The sequence below is a fragment of the Erythrolamprus reginae genome, chromosome 1 (genome assembly GCF_031021105.1).
Source record: "Erythrolamprus reginae isolate rEryReg1 chromosome 1, rEryReg1.hap1, whole genome shotgun sequence".
In the NCBI taxonomy this organism is placed as follows: Eukaryota; Metazoa; Chordata; class Lepidosauria; order Squamata; family Dipsadidae; genus Erythrolamprus; species Erythrolamprus reginae.
Window position 1 is genome coordinate 351,023,136 of NC_091950.1, and position 15,555 is coordinate 351,038,690.

A 15,555-nucleotide genomic window follows, 5' to 3' on the forward strand; every position below is an offset into this window, starting at 1 on the left:
CTTCCCCAAACACCCAAAACTTTAACCTTAGATTGTCTACCATTGACCACACCCCGTTCCTAAGAGGTCTGTAAGAGGCTTGCATAAGCGTACAAGTGTGCCTACTGTCCCTGTCCTAATGTCCCCATATATTTGTTAAAATTATTGTACTTGTGACGAAGCTTGTTTATTTGTATAAACACAATCATGTTTATACTTTGTTTATATTTTGTCTGTAATCACATCATACACACTTGACTAAACAAACAAACAAACAAATCATATAGACAATTCTTCAATAGGAAGGAACTTATCCTACCAATATGGTGCTGAAAATGACAGCTTATACTATAAGCCTTATAGTGTATTGTTTCCTGCCAAGTCCTGCCTGCTTCTAGAGTTGTATGCTTGAGAATAATAATAATAATAATAATAATAATAATAATTATTATTATTATTATTATTATTATTATTATTATTATTAATTAGATTTGTATGCCGCCCCTCTCCAAAGACTCGGGGCGGCTCACAACAGTAATAAAAACAGTATAACAATGGAACAAATCCAATAATAAAAATGAATGAAGAGGCAAGGAAGACTAGGGAGTCTGTCCTGGCTAAGCCAATTCCTAATGTCAGTCATACTATAGCTTCAGCCTCTACCATTCTAAATTCCAGATATTTGTTCTGCAAATGATGATGGTGCATCCTTTTTAAAAATGTTATATTAGGTGCTGGCAGAAGTGACTGTAAGTGCTGAAGCTTCAGCTAAAGTGAAGAATGAAGTTCAAGAGGTGAAAGACAAAGCCCAGAAGATTGTAGATGAAATTGACACAGAAAAAGTGGTAGCAGAGGCAAAGCTGGAGGCAGCCAGACCAGCCTTAGAAGAAGCGGAAGCTGCTTTGAATGTGAGTGATGATTAGTGTTGCGAATGAAATGTGCAATATAAAAAAGGCAGCTTACGTAATTCTTCTGTAAATTTATGGTGCGAAACTAGAGAATGTTATCTTAATTCAAAATAGTTCCCATGTAAGCTTAATTACCTGCTGTTACCAAATTGTATTACCTTTTGTCACATCCTTGCTTATTTGAGAGGTGCTATTTACCATCTTGACTGTAGCGGTTTTAATGTTTGGTAAAATTAGTGTCTCCGTATTTCAAATTCCCAATCTCCCTTTTGGAAGCTGAAATGGGAGTTAAATGTAGAAGAGTAAAGTTTCATAGCAATTTTATAAAATATTAGTCAAATATTAATCATATATTTTAGCATGCTTGATGACTCGGTGTTTAAATACCCGAATATAAACCACATTCCGTATCGCTGAGCTTTACATATTACATCAAACCCATAGGCTACCACTGTCGCTAATTTAGGAAGCGCAACCTATCACCGCCAAAGTCCATTGTATATACCAATTTGTTTGTAATTGCGGAGACAATTACATTGGCAGAACTGATAGGTGCTTGGCTTTCAGAATGGAGGAACATTTTCCAAAATGAGTCCAGAGAGCCTTGAGTAATCCAACAACAGCAAATCATGGCCATCAACAATAGCAAATCATGGCCATCAAATTTATTCTTCAGCCATTGCAAGATCCTGACTAGCTATTGGCCACTAGGTAGATCCAAACTCTGTATTTAAAGTTTTACTGTGTCATAAGATTTGTTTTCTGCATTTTGCCAAAGTGGTTGTCATTAATTAATTGAAGCCTCCCTTGTGCATGCAGAAACAACTGTATGTCAATCCACGCCTCCTGTGGGCTTTAGGTTTGTCATTGGTTGATTCCCTGCACACATTATAAGCTTAATTAATGCTCTTGCTAGATCTTATATTTTAGGCTGATTTTAACTACATTATTGTAATGTTGGTACTGATGTGTCAATACAAAATGCTTGCATCTACCACTGTTCATCTTTTAACTGTGTTGTTCTTTTTTAAAAAAAAAATCCCTAGACTATAAAACCTGCAGACATTGCAACAGTTCGCAAACTTGCCAAGCCACCTCATCTGATTATGAGGATCATGGATTGTTGTCTATTGCTATTCCAAAAGAAAATTGATCCAGTTACCATGGATCCAGAAAGGCCTTGCTTAAAACCATCCTGGAGTGAATCATTGAAAGTGAGCAGTATTTCCAAGCACTTTTAATATATATATTTTAAATCTATGGTTGAAATCTCATAGAATCGTAGGGCTGGAAGGTTTTCTAGTCCAACCTCCTGCCCAAGCCAAGAGTTTTTACATTATCTCAGACAAATGGTTGTCCAATATTTTCTTGAGAACTTCAAGAAAATGTAACAAAGCCACTGCACAGTTGTAGAAGGGGGAATCCTCAGTTTTTACATTTTGCCTTCTTTAGCCAAATATACAATATATTAATATTAATAATAATAATAATAATAATAATAATAATAATAATAATAATAAATTTATTAGATTTGTATGCCGCCCCTTTCTGATTCTTACAAATGTTTTGTTTTTAAGTGTAATGTCTGCAGCAAAAAAAAGCATTATTTAATGAGAAGAATTTACCTTCCATTCCTTTTCTCTTGGTCCATTTGATCCATATGTTTCACGTGCAATATTTATTTTTGGATTTGATTCTCATTTATCCTGAAATGACCAAACCACATGTACTTTCTTGTATTGGCTTTTTATTTTTGTATTCAGTTCAGATGTATTGTCCTCTGCCTTTCATAACCTTCTCTTTTCTTAAGTAGTAATCGCACCATACCACAAGCACTAGAAAAAGTTAGTTAGTTTTGCTCAATCCATGTACATGCTAATGTACCAAAGGTGGGTTCCTACCTGTTCTAACCGGTTCCTTAGAACCGTTAATAAATTGGTGATGATGTCATGCAGCCTGTTCTGTTAGTGCTGGTCCGTGGGTGCAGCCGTCTTGGATTTTGTTTCTGCGCATGTGCAGAAGCTATTTTTTTTATTGCTGCAGATGCACGCCCGGCACAACCCTGTGCAAACTGCAGTAAAAGGATCTAGAACCCAGCCCTGTAATGTACACACACACACACACACACACACACACACACACACACAGTGTGATTTGAATTTTCTTCTGTTTAGTTGTTTCTGGTTCCCAGAGAAAGCCTGGACAAGTCTCTGCAGTTTTCTTGGCTAGGGTTTTCAGAAATGGTTTGCCATTTCCTCTTTCCTCGGCCTGAGAGAAAATGAAAGGCCTAAAATTACTCAGTTGGCCTTGAGTCTAAGGCAAGATTAGAACTTGTCTCCCGGTTTCTAGCTTGGACCATTGACTATTGCATATGCCACTAAGCCAGCTCTCTTTAAGAAGGTAATCAACAATAATATCATTTGGGTTACTCATATATTATATACCGGTAATAAGCATTTCTATATTCATTCCAATAACATTTTACACTTCATCTATTTGCTTCCCCTATTTCCTTAGGCCAGTTCTTTAATCCTTCTTTTCAGCCATTTTCACATAATTATAAAATCTGTTCCTCATTCCACTCCAGTTGTGGAGCTTGCTGATCCTTAAAACCTCACAGATCACAGATAAATAAACCGAGAATAGATAACTGAATCAGCCAGAAGTAGTCTTTTGAAGCATTCAGTATATACTGTATTATATTATATTATATCTTACTCCATCGTTTCAGTAATGGTGTTAATGTTTTAAGACTTGTTTAAAGAGAAATATTTTTTTTTTAATTTAGAGAGGAGATGAGCTCAGAAAAGTATGTCCAGTCAACGAAGCAGTGGAAGTGATGTGCCTGTGCCTGGAGGCTGTTGGGGCCTGGATGGGTGTCAACAAACTCATACTCAACCCAGACAAGAAGGAGTGGCTGTGGGTCTTGCCTCCCAAGGACAATTCCATCTGTCCATTCATTACCCTGGGGGGGGGGACTACTGACCCCCTCAGAGAGGGTTCGCAACTTGGGCGTCCTCCTCGATCCACAGCTGACATTGGAACATCACCTTTCGGCTGTGGCGAGGAGGGCATTTGTCCATGTTCGCCTGGTGCACCAGTTGCGGCCCTATTTGGACAGGGAGTCATTGCTCACAGTCGCTCATGCCCTCATCACCTCAAGGTTCAATTACTGCAATGCTCTCTACATGGGGCTAACTTTGAAAAATGTTCGGAAACTTCAGATCGTGCAGAACACAGCCGCGAGAGCCGTCATGGGGCTTCCAAGATTCGCCCACATTTCTTCAACACTCCGTGGCTTGCATTGGCTGCTGATCAGTTTCCGGTCACAATTCAAAGTGTTGGTCATGACCTTTAAAGCCCTACATGGCATGGGACCAGATTATCTCCGGAACCGCCTGCTACCGCACGAATCCCAGCGACCTATAAGGTCCCACAGAGTTGGCCTTCTCCGGGTCCCGTCAACTAAACAATGTCGTTTGGCGGGCCCCAGGGGAAGAGCCTTCTCTGTGGCAGCCCCGGCCCTCTGGAACCAACTCCCCCAGGAGATTAGAACTGCCCCCACCCTCCCTGTCTTTCGTAAACTACTCAAGACTCATTTATGCCGCCAGGCATGGGGGAGTTAAGATATTCCTTCCCCCTAGGCCATTACAAGTTATGCATGGTATGTTTGTGTGTATGTTTGGTTTTATTATAAGGGTTTTTAGTTGTTTTATTAATTGGATTTCTACATGCTGTTTTTATCATTGTTGTTAGCCGCCCCGAGTCTGCGGAGAGGGGCAGCATACAAATCCAATAAATAATAATAAATAATAATGATAATTATATCTGGAAATGTGCTCAAGGAAGACATTAAATTTATAGGCAGTAATGCTCTGTGTTTTATTCCTTTTCTTTTTACAGCTAATGAGTGGGCCATTTCTCCAGAGTCTCCAACAGTTTGCCAAAGATAGTATCAATGAAGAGATGGTTGAATTACTGCAGCCTTATTTTCAAATGGAGGATTATACTTTCGAGAATGGCAAAAAAGTCTGTGGTAATGTGGCAGGGCTACTCTCTTGGACCCTGGCTATGGCAACATTTTACGGCATAAACAGAGATGTATTGCCTCTTAAGGTAAAAATAACAAAACTTCTAGTTAATGAAAAGAAAACTATTACAGATTCTTATTATCATTGCTATCTGCCCAGAATGACTACAGAGACATCAAGGAACTCATCTACTTTTAATTTCAGAGGCTTTGCAACAAATAATTTAACTACCCTTGAAAACTGATACATTTAGTTAATTATAGAGACAAACTGAAGTAAATCCTTCAACTGTACAGTGTTGTAAATAGTGCTAATTAGTTAAAATGCAAAACCACTAAAATTCACCATTTTGAAAAAGACATAGCAGTGGCTCTGTGATATTATTAACGATGCCTTTCCTTCCTTTCTCCCTGCCTCCTTCTCTAAACAAGCCACCCATGCGGTAGTCTGGGTGCCTTATGATAGTTAAACTATATAAACCCCTCCTTAATTAAAGAGAGAAATAACAAGCTCAGTGATGGATTCATACAATATTCCTGACCCAGTGCCTGCAAAAAGAGTCAGGATAGAAACATAGAAGACTGACGGCAGAAAAAGGCCTCATGATCCATCTAGTCTGCCCTTATACTATTTTCTGTATTTTATCTTAGGATGGATATATGTTTATCCCAGGCATGTTTAAATTCAGTTACTGTGGATTTACCAACCATGTCTGCTGGAAGTTTGTTCCAAGGATCTACTACTCTTTCAGTGAAATAATATTTCCTCATGTTGCTTTTGATCTTTCCCCCAACTAACTTCAGATTGTGTCCCCTTTGTTCTTGTGTTCACTTTCCTATTAAAAACACTTCCCTCCTGGACCTTATTTAACCCTTTGACATATTTAAATGTTTCAATCATGTCCCCCCTTTTCCTTCTGTCCTCCAGACTATACAGATTGAGTTCATTAAGTCTTTCCTGATACGTTTTATGCTTAAGACCTTAAGGATCTAATGGCAATGTTGGGGCCATGAAACTCCAGGAAGATTTTTGTTCCAGAAGCAGTGATGCAGAAGGCATGGCTTCTGAATCCTGTAAGATGACATTGTTTAATTAGCAGGACTCAAGCATGTTGATCCTCCTGGATTTTTTTGAGTAGACAGAGACAATTCAAAACAGATAGCTCCTTAAATATAAGACCATGTACTGTGCAGTAACAAACCAGCACGTGGGTACAAAGAGATTTGGACCTGCATATGCCACTATGAAAGGTGGTGAACCTATGACATTCATTCATTCATTCATTCATTCATTCATTCATTCATTCATTCATTCATTCATTCATTTATTATTTAGATTTGTATGCCGCCCCTCTCTGCAGACTCGGGGCGACATATGTGTCAGAGATGGCATGCAAAGCACTTTCTGTGAGCACATGGGTCATTGCCCCAGCTGAGCTCTGCCAAGCATGCGCATGCACCTCCCATTGGCCAGATGGTCTTCGGGTCTCTACCGTGCATGCGTGGGGGATGGGGCACATGCAGGGCCTGCATGCATGCATGGGGTGCATTTGGGGAGCAAATGCGCAGGGGCAGGGGGCATGTAGAACATGGGTGGGGGGCCACACGCACATGGGCTTTCGGGCGTTCATGCATACACATTCGCGCACATGCATGTGCTTTGGGCACTCTTTGGTCTGGAAAAGGTTAGCCACCACTGTTCTAGGTTTGTAAGACCAGCAAATATAGCCAGCTGCCCAAAGGCCCAGTGATCTATTGTTTTATTGTCACCTTGTTTTTTCTTTACATAGAAGATAAGAATCTAAGCAGTCTTTTCTGAGATTGAAGAATTACCTAGATAGTAACTACAGTATCTACTAAATTACTTGAATCCTATCCCCCAGTTTATAGAAAAATATAGGAAAAATGTATCTATAACAACTAGTTGGTAGATTATGGGCCATCAAGCCATTTTCAGATTCTAGCACTCACAAAGATGGGGTTTTTTCCGTGATAACCTATCCCTAATCTGGTCTTTCATGTCCTCCAATGTTTCAGCCATGATTACTCTACCTAAGTCCATCCACCTTAACTGCTGGTTATTCTCTTTTCCTTCCACCTTTCCCAAAATTGAAGTCTTTTCCAGATGGCTAGATCTTTACGTGTTGAAAAGAAGATAATTTGAGCCTGGTCATTTGTGTCTTCAGTGAGAACCGAGTTAATTTTTTTCCTTGGCTGCCCATGGTATTCTCAGGCGTCTTCTCCAGCATGAACTCAAATATGTCTTGCTTCTTCCAAGACCTACTCACTCTCAGCATAAAAATATTTTTAGTAAATATACTGCTTCATTTTTTTTTTATTTTTAGACTAACTTAGCAAAACAAGAAGGACGCTTGAAAATAGCCAATGCAGAATTAGGGAAGGCACAATCATTGCTAGATGAGAAGCAAGCAGAGCTGGACAAGGTTCAAGCCAAGTTTGATGCGGCTATGCAGGAGAAGATGGTAAACAAGATAAAATTTCTAAATTGCACCTTCAATATATTTTGCTATTATTTATTTGTATGCACTTGTATGCATTCTAGGTTAGGAAAACACTTGCTCAGCAATTTTGGATGTTCTTTGCTTAACTAGTCATTGCTCCTGCTTCCTCGGTTCTAAGGCAGGGAAGGGAATCAGGCAGTAGACATTGGCAGTGCCTACTTTTGCATTTCCATATCCATACCATTAAGTTTCTGAGATTGGCATGATTCTAAAATTTCATTGAAATTCTAGTGAGCACTTTGAGCAGAAATCTTAAAGCTGTTGATCTTAATGCCTTCAGATCTTTGCCGTATCTTGTTTAAATTATCTTTTCAATTCATTTAATCAGAGGTTGGCATGTTGCAAAGGGGAGGGGAGAGACTTTGGAATGTTGTCAACTAAAGAAAATTTTATTTTATTTTATTTTATTTTATTTATTTATTTTTTCCAATACACAATACATATTGAAGAGGATAGACATGAAGTATTATATATAAAGAAAAGATATAAAAGTAGAGGAGAAGATATATGAAAGGAAGAAAAGATATATGATATATGAGATAAGGAGAGACAATTGGACAGGGGACGAAAGGCAGGCTAGTGCACTTATGTACGCCCCTTACTGACCTCTTAGGAACCTGGAGAGGTCAATCGTGGATAGTCTAAGGGAGAAATGTTGGGGGCTAGGGGTTGACACTACTGAGTCCGGTAATGAGTTCCACGCTGCGACAACTCGATTGCTAAAGTCATATTTTTTACAGTCAAGCTTGGAGCGATTAATATTAAGTTTGAATTTGTTGCGTGCTCTTCTGCTGTTGCGGTTGAAGCAGAAGTAGTCATTGACAGGCAGGACATTGCAGCATATGATTTTGTGGGCAATACTTAGATCGTGTTTTAGGCCTCGTAGTTCTAAGCTTTCTAGACCTAGGATTGATATATTTTATCTTGACTTAACAAAAATGTTTCTAGGCCTCATGTAATTCTAACAAGCATTTTGGAAAGTAAATATGGCAGATGATTGTAGATCATTATTTTATTTGAATGTGTGCCTTTTTCTTCCTGGGGTTTGGGGAAAATAAGTAAACAATGATGAATTAGCACAAAATACCTATATTAATTTGCCTTTTAGTAAGTGAATGACTTGCGATTAGTTGCTTTGGCAGTCAAGAGACCGTGGGAGGAGGCAGTGTGTAGATAATCTAATTAAAATTCTATGGCTATGCAGGTATTTTGATTCCTTGGTTAGTGAAATTCCAAAATCTATTAACGTTCCTAAGCTATGCATGCTCTGAATTAATTATGCTTAGTAAAAAGTAGCAGGGTTTTTTTTCTAATCCTCATGCCCAAATTTACAACTAGAACCTGTGCCAGGGTTGACATATTTATTTTCAGGTTGCACGCTCAACTTGCACAGTTCTTGGGATGAGCCCTTAAAAAGTGTAATAAGATATATTTTCAAATGTCAGGATCTCCTGAATGATGCTGAAACGTGCAGGAGAAAGATGCAGGCTGCCTCTGCTCTTATCGATGGCTTGAGTGGAGAGAAAATCCGGTGGACTCAACAAAGTAAAGAGTTCCGAGCCCAGATAAATAGGTATAGTATATGACCAATACGATAATACTATTCATTTTAAAATAACGTAAAGCAGTCATAGGAAAATGGAAACTAATGTCTGTCTTCAGTCCATAAAGTATAATTGTCCTTTTTATTATTTTATCATACTGTTTATTTTTTTAAATGATTAGAAATCAATAACTTTCAGATAACTGCTGAATGGATAACAATGAGATTTTGAGTGTAACTCACTCCCTTCTTATGATGGAGACCTGTTGTGTTTGGGCCTGGGCCAGCCGTTGCTCCCACAGATGGGAGAGACGCGGCACAAAGTGAATGTGAAAGCCTGGTTGACAGCCAAAAAGATGTGGCAGCCAGCCAGGAAGACGTGGCAGCCAGCCAGGAGGAAGAGGCCACTGGTACGCAGGATTCAGCAGACAGCCCAGGGGATTTGGCATACAGTCCCTCAGACAGTCTTTCGTCTCTGGATTCTTCTGCAGATCAATATATTGATCTGCGTAGCAGAAGAGCTATGCAGAGAAGGGATCGACTAAAGGAGTATTACAAGTCATCATAGTAACACCTGGGATGGGTGTGGTTCTTATACTGAGGGCTGGGTGTGGTTCCCTTAATGAGGGCTAAAGGGATAAAAGGGAACAGAGGCCCAAGGCAAACTGTGGCTGTTTATCTGTGTTATTTTGTGGTTCCTGCTCTGAAGTTTCTGTTCCGTGCCTTTGGAGTTTTCAACCCAGCTTTTTCAGACAAGTGGGAGGTGAAACCTCTGGGACTTGCTGTTTGCTTCAAAGATTCAAAAGGACTCCTGAAACGTCTTTGCTCATTCCACGTTGTCTTTGTTTGTTTTTTCCTGTGTTTTTGTATGCGGCTGAAGTAAGCCTTGCACTATCATTGTTTTTGGACACTAAGAACTGTTTTGAGTAACCCTTTTTTGTTTATTTAATACAAGTTTGCTGATTAGCAGAGCACGTGTGTGTTTGATTTCTTTTCCTTGGACTATTACGCATTGCCTGAGCCAGTCAGGCAGAACAGAGACCTAGATAGGTGAGCCAAAATTAGGACCTGTGAATCCAACTTTATCCATCTCATTTTTTACATCGCCTCAGAATTTAAATCAGGGCTATTATTTGCCGTTGTCATGCTAGAAATGGTGATGCTGCTTCACTGTGTTCCATTTAATCAACTCACTGAAGCAAGAGGTTAGTGCAAGTAGGAGCTTTGTTCGTTTCAACAGTCAATCAGGCACATTTTGAAAAAGCTATAAACTTTCCAGCTTGAACCTGAAAAGTAAAATAGATATCAGAGTGATTTGCTGTAAGTGCCTTTTTTTGAACTAGCTTTTTAAAACGTGATTACCACATTCCTTTGGGGGGGAAAAGGTTAAAAAAAGTATCTTAATGAAAGATTCCATGATTTTTCCTAGGCTTGTTGGAGATGTGTTACTTTGCACAGGCTTCCTTTCCTATTGTGGCCCGTTTAATCAGATATTCCGGAATCTCTTGCTTAAAGACTTATGGGAGACAGAGATGAGAACCCGAAAAATCCCTTTTACCGAAAATCTGAATATCATTTCAATGTTGGTAGATCCTCCTACGGTAGGTCTTCAGTTCTTTTTTCTTTTTTTCCCTTTTTTTTTGCTTTCAATTTTTTATAAAAAATTTATTACATATATACACATTTACACAAATAAAATAAATGGTATAAATCATGAGTTGAAACTATGCCAAATTAACACATACTAACAAACAAACAAAAAATAGAATAATTCTAATAATATAATTAATTACTTATTTAAGTACACTAAACAATAATGACAATAACAATAAACATATAACATAATATGTAATATTTATACTTAAATTCCCTTGAGGGGGTAAGTTATAAATCATCATATAGTTTTAAATTATCTTCTGGTGAAGTATATCATAACATCGGTATCTACTATTTTCTCTTTTAGGTTGTCCATATTTTTTTTATTATTTTTATTTTCTTAACCGCCTTCATTCATTCATATTTAATTTATTTAAATTCATACAAATCTTCCCTAAAAAATTACTGTATATAGATCTTTTGTAATTTGTCATATCAAATAAAAAGGATATAAAGTATTATTATTGTTGTATTTCAATTTCAGTTTTTGTTTCTTCTCTTAAACCAATCATAGAAATATTTCCAAGTTTTATAATGGTCGGATTCTTCTTTGTTTTTTTATTTGAGTGTTAATGCGTCTGATTCTGCACAGTTCTTCAGTTCTAATAGATTTCTTACAGTTTAGATTTTTAAAAATTGTATTGATGCTTTCAGTATGTGGTTGACTAAATCTATTAACACATGCTAGTGGCTTGATAAATTCCTTCTCACAAATTCTATCTCAGTACATGTTCTTACCTAGCCAGTTTTGCTTGAGTGTAAAAGCTGAGCAGAGTAACCACTTGGGTAAAAAATATTCCAGGATATTATCATTTTCTAAACTAGAGTGATAAGTTGAAGAATTGCACCTGCGTGGTAAAAATCTTAGTAAATTAGCAACAGAATATTCACCACACTCTAAAAAATATACATTATGTATATCTGTACAATGACATAGAAACAGAAACATAGAAGTCTGACGGCAGAAAAAGACCTCATGGTCCATCTAGTCTGCCCTTATACTATTTTCTGTATTTTATCTTAGGACGGATATATGTTTATCCCAGGCATGTTTAAATTCAGTTACTGTGGATTTACCAACCACGTCTGCTGGAAGTTTGTTCCAAGGATCTACTACTCTTTCAGTAAAATAATATTTTCGCATGTTGCTTTTGATCTTTCCCCCAACTAACTTTAGATTGTATCCCCTTGTTCTTGTGTTCACTTTCCTATTAAAAACACTTCCCTCCTGAACCATATTTAACCCTTTAACTTATTTAAATGTTTCGATCATGTCTCCCCTTTTCCTTCTGTCCTCCAGACTATACAGATTGAGTTCATTAAGTCTTTCCTGATACGTTTTATGCTTAAAATCTTCCACCATTCTTGTAGCCCGTCTTTGGACCCGCTACAAGAATGGTGGAAGGTTTTAAGCATAAAACGTATGGACCCGTTCAATGACAATAATGTATAATAAATAATAAATAAATACAAATCATATTTAAGTCACCCTGGGTTTCCTCTGGGTGAGAATTATATTACAAAGGAAGCAGTGTTACAATGAAAGAAACTCAAACTTGTGTGATTGAAAAAATCTAATACAATTTCTTAGTCAGCTGTGGAGATGCTGCAGGTGTTTGCTCTTTGAAAGGCCAGGCATTTTTTATAGGGAAAATGTGGTAAAAATATGTCAACGTGTGACAAGGAAATAGATAGGGTTAATATGTAGCACCGAGTTACATAAACTCCTCTTCTCCATATCACTTCTGTGTCAAGACTGCAATCTCTACATTAGGTGGGCACTAGGTGCCATTTCACAGTTGAATGATGGTAGCAGTCAAGTGACCAGGTTAACCAGGATTGCAGAAGAGCAGCACTCAGAACTTATAATTCTGGTTGTTTGATTTGGTTTTCTTATTCGTTTTATGTCTTCTTCTCTATATCTAGATCAGTGAATGGAATCTACAAGGGCTCCCAGGAGATGAACTCTCAGTTCAAAATGGCATCATTGTTACAAAAGCAACCAGATATCCACTTTTGATAGATCCACAAACTCAAGGGAAAACATGGATTAAGCAGAAAGAAAAGGACAATGAATTACAAGTATTACAGAATTTTAATATTCTCTTCAAATTCTTGTTCCTTTTTCACTTCCCCATCTCAGACAACTATAGTATAGTCATGATTAAATATGAAGAGGAGAGTTACTGGGTTGAAAGGGCCAGAGCAAATCTATAGCCAACCATACACTCAATTTCCTTGGATGAGGAGCTAAACTTTTTCTCTCAGGTTTATTTATTTATTTATTTTATTTATTTATTCAATTTTAATGCTGCCCTTCTCCTTAGACTCAGGGCGGCTTACAACATGTTAGCAAGAGCACTTTTTTAACAGAGCTAGGCTATTGCCCCCACAATCCGGGTCCTCATTTTGCCCACCTCGGAAGGATGGAAGGCTGAGTCAACCTTGAGCCAGTGATGAGATTTGAACCGCTGACCTTCAGATCTACAAGTCAGCTTCAGTGGCCTGCAGTACAGCACTCTACCTGCTGCTATGCCACCCCGGCTCCTACAAAAAAGGGAAGATTGTCAGTGCATTAAAACAATAGTTAATAAATAAATGGGTCATACTGTAATCTGATACATGATGGTACTTCTTCCCCGCAGTTTGTTAAATTTAAAATGTCCTCATTGGGGGGGGGGGGGTTGTTGTTTGGGGAAGGGTAGTAACCACTTCTTCTATTTGTTTGGTATCTTCCAGAAAGGATCTTTTATTCATGTAATAAAAGCAAGATAATTCTACTTAGGCCCATCCAATGCAAAGACTTGTAATTTTCCCAGCGATTTTGTCAATCTGACAACATCTTAGATAATAGCAATAGGATTTTGACTTATAGTATACTGCTTCATAGTGCTTCTACAGCTCTCTCTAAGCGGTTTACAGAATCCGCATATTGCCCCCAACAATCTGGGTCCTCATTGTACCCACCTTGGAAGAATGGAAGGCTGAGTCAACCTTGAGCAGGTGGTGAGATTTGAACTGCTGAACTACAGCTAGCCGTTAGCTGAAGTAGCCTGCAGTGCTGAATTCTAACTACTGCAGCACCCTAATCCATTACTGTACTTTATAAGGCCCCAGGATAAGGTTACTGACCTTAGAAAATAAGGTGGTTCAAATTTTTCACACAGAAGTGGGTGTTCTTCTGGAATTCAAAATAGAAAAATAGTAACTTGACTCCAAGAATTGTCATGAGGTAAAATATGTTGTGAGTGGTGCACAATCAACTCAGTCACAGATTCTGAAGAGGATGAACTGGGTTCGTCTTGGTATCCTAGGCCAGTGTTCTTGACAACTGAGTCAGAGAGTGAGAGTGAGGGAGAATTGGAACCTGAGAAATCTGAGGAACCTCCAGAAACTGTATAAACCCCAATGAGGGCAATGTCTGACTCAGAGGAGGAGGGAGACATTGGGGATCAGGAGCCACTATTAGATGCGAAGATCAGAAGGTCACAAAATAGACAGGAATATCTTTATGGGAAAAGATCTAGAAGGTAATATCTCTATGAAAGAAAGTCTAGACAGTGAATATAATTAGGAAATAGTTGACCACACCCAAACAGTATATAAGTGAGGATTTATGGGTAAAGAAGTGAGGAGTTCCAATGTTTGTAATGGTGGAGGTCCTAGATTTGGGGTTCCAGAAATACTTCTCTGGCAAACTGCTATTTTTCTTTTAAATACATTGAGGAGAGATGCAGCTGTCTGAGGAAAACCTGGAGATTTGTGAGTGTGTATGTGTATGTTCAAAGGACATTATCTCACTGAGAAATGTCTAAATTGGCTTTGATGTTCGGCTGCAGCCCGCTCCTTATCTCTTAGCTAATTTGACCTTGGAAAGCTGCCAACATGAACTAAAAACCCTGACCTTGCTTGTACAAATCCTTTTAAAAATATTAATGTGTTTGATTTGAAATCTCTGCATGTGGATTCTCCTTTGTTCTGATCTGAGTAGGCCCAGAGCAGAACAAAATATAATAGGAAATTTAGAGAATTATGAAATTCTATATATGTTCTCACAAAGATAACCTAGGTTCACTGAGATTTACATCAGATTAATCAAGAACATGACTACAAGAACTTTAAGAAAATTCTACAACTTAATGATCAACGATATTGACTTTGCTTATAATTAACTATTTTTATTCCTAAGGTGACAACTTTAAATCATAAATATTTCCGTACGCACTTAGAGGATGCCCTCTCTCTGGGAAGGCCACTTTTAATAGAGGATATCCGGGAAGAATTAGATCCTGCTCTTGATAATATATTAGAAAAGAACTTCATTAAATCAGGATCCGCTTTCAAGGTTAGCTGTGGTTTTCATTATATTCTGCTTTTTGTATAAATATATGACAAATGTTCTTGCAGAAACCACTTAAAGATATTCTATAATCAAACAATGAACCTTCCCTTTCATTCTATGACCAGTTTCTTCAACATCCAAAGAACAGATAGGTCAGAAATCTCCTTGACAAGAGATCATTTGTTTCCCAACCTCTAGAGGGAAAAGTTCTCATTTTCCCTCCCACTTACCTGCTACAAGGACAGAAATGTTTATTAGATAATGGTAGTGGCATTTCAGAATTTTTGTTTAAATTGCTAGGCTTTTGTGAGGCAGCCTTGATTCTCCTTGACATATAGATTTATTCTGCATTTTCCTTTACTGAAGTACAGAAGTGGCATGATTTGCCTGATCCCAGCACTTAGCATCCTACTTTTGACTGACATTTCCAATAGTTGGAAGGTTTCTTTCCATGCTCAGAAATCTGTGTTTGGCCAATACTGGAGGAAGCAAAGCATAGCAAAGGTGTTTACTGTGGGTTTATTGAGATGCTTTAATGATATTGAATATTTTTGTCCTAGTAAAGCCACCCCTTT

General features: G+C 38.1%; 1 protein-coding gene across 1 annotated transcript in view; it reads left to right on the forward strand.

Annotated features, from left to right (window-relative positions):
* The window catches only part of DNAH8 (dynein axonemal heavy chain 8), a 159,680-nt gene that overhangs the window by 109,060 nt on the left and 35,065 nt on the right, over positions 1–15,555 (forward strand). Inside the window, exons 51-58 of the mRNA XM_070727251.1 lie at positions 711–887; positions 1,934–2,101; positions 4,791–5,003; positions 7,263–7,400; positions 8,885–9,012; positions 10,412–10,583; positions 12,565–12,720; positions 14,828–14,983. Of these exons, the coding sequence (XP_070583352.1) occupies positions 711–887; positions 1,934–2,101; positions 4,791–5,003; positions 7,263–7,400; positions 8,885–9,012; positions 10,412–10,583; positions 12,565–12,720; positions 14,828–14,983 (1,308 nt within the window). The remainder of the gene's footprint in view (positions 1–710; positions 888–1,933; positions 2,102–4,790; positions 5,004–7,262; positions 7,401–8,884; positions 9,013–10,411; positions 10,584–12,564; positions 12,721–14,827; positions 14,984–15,555) is intronic.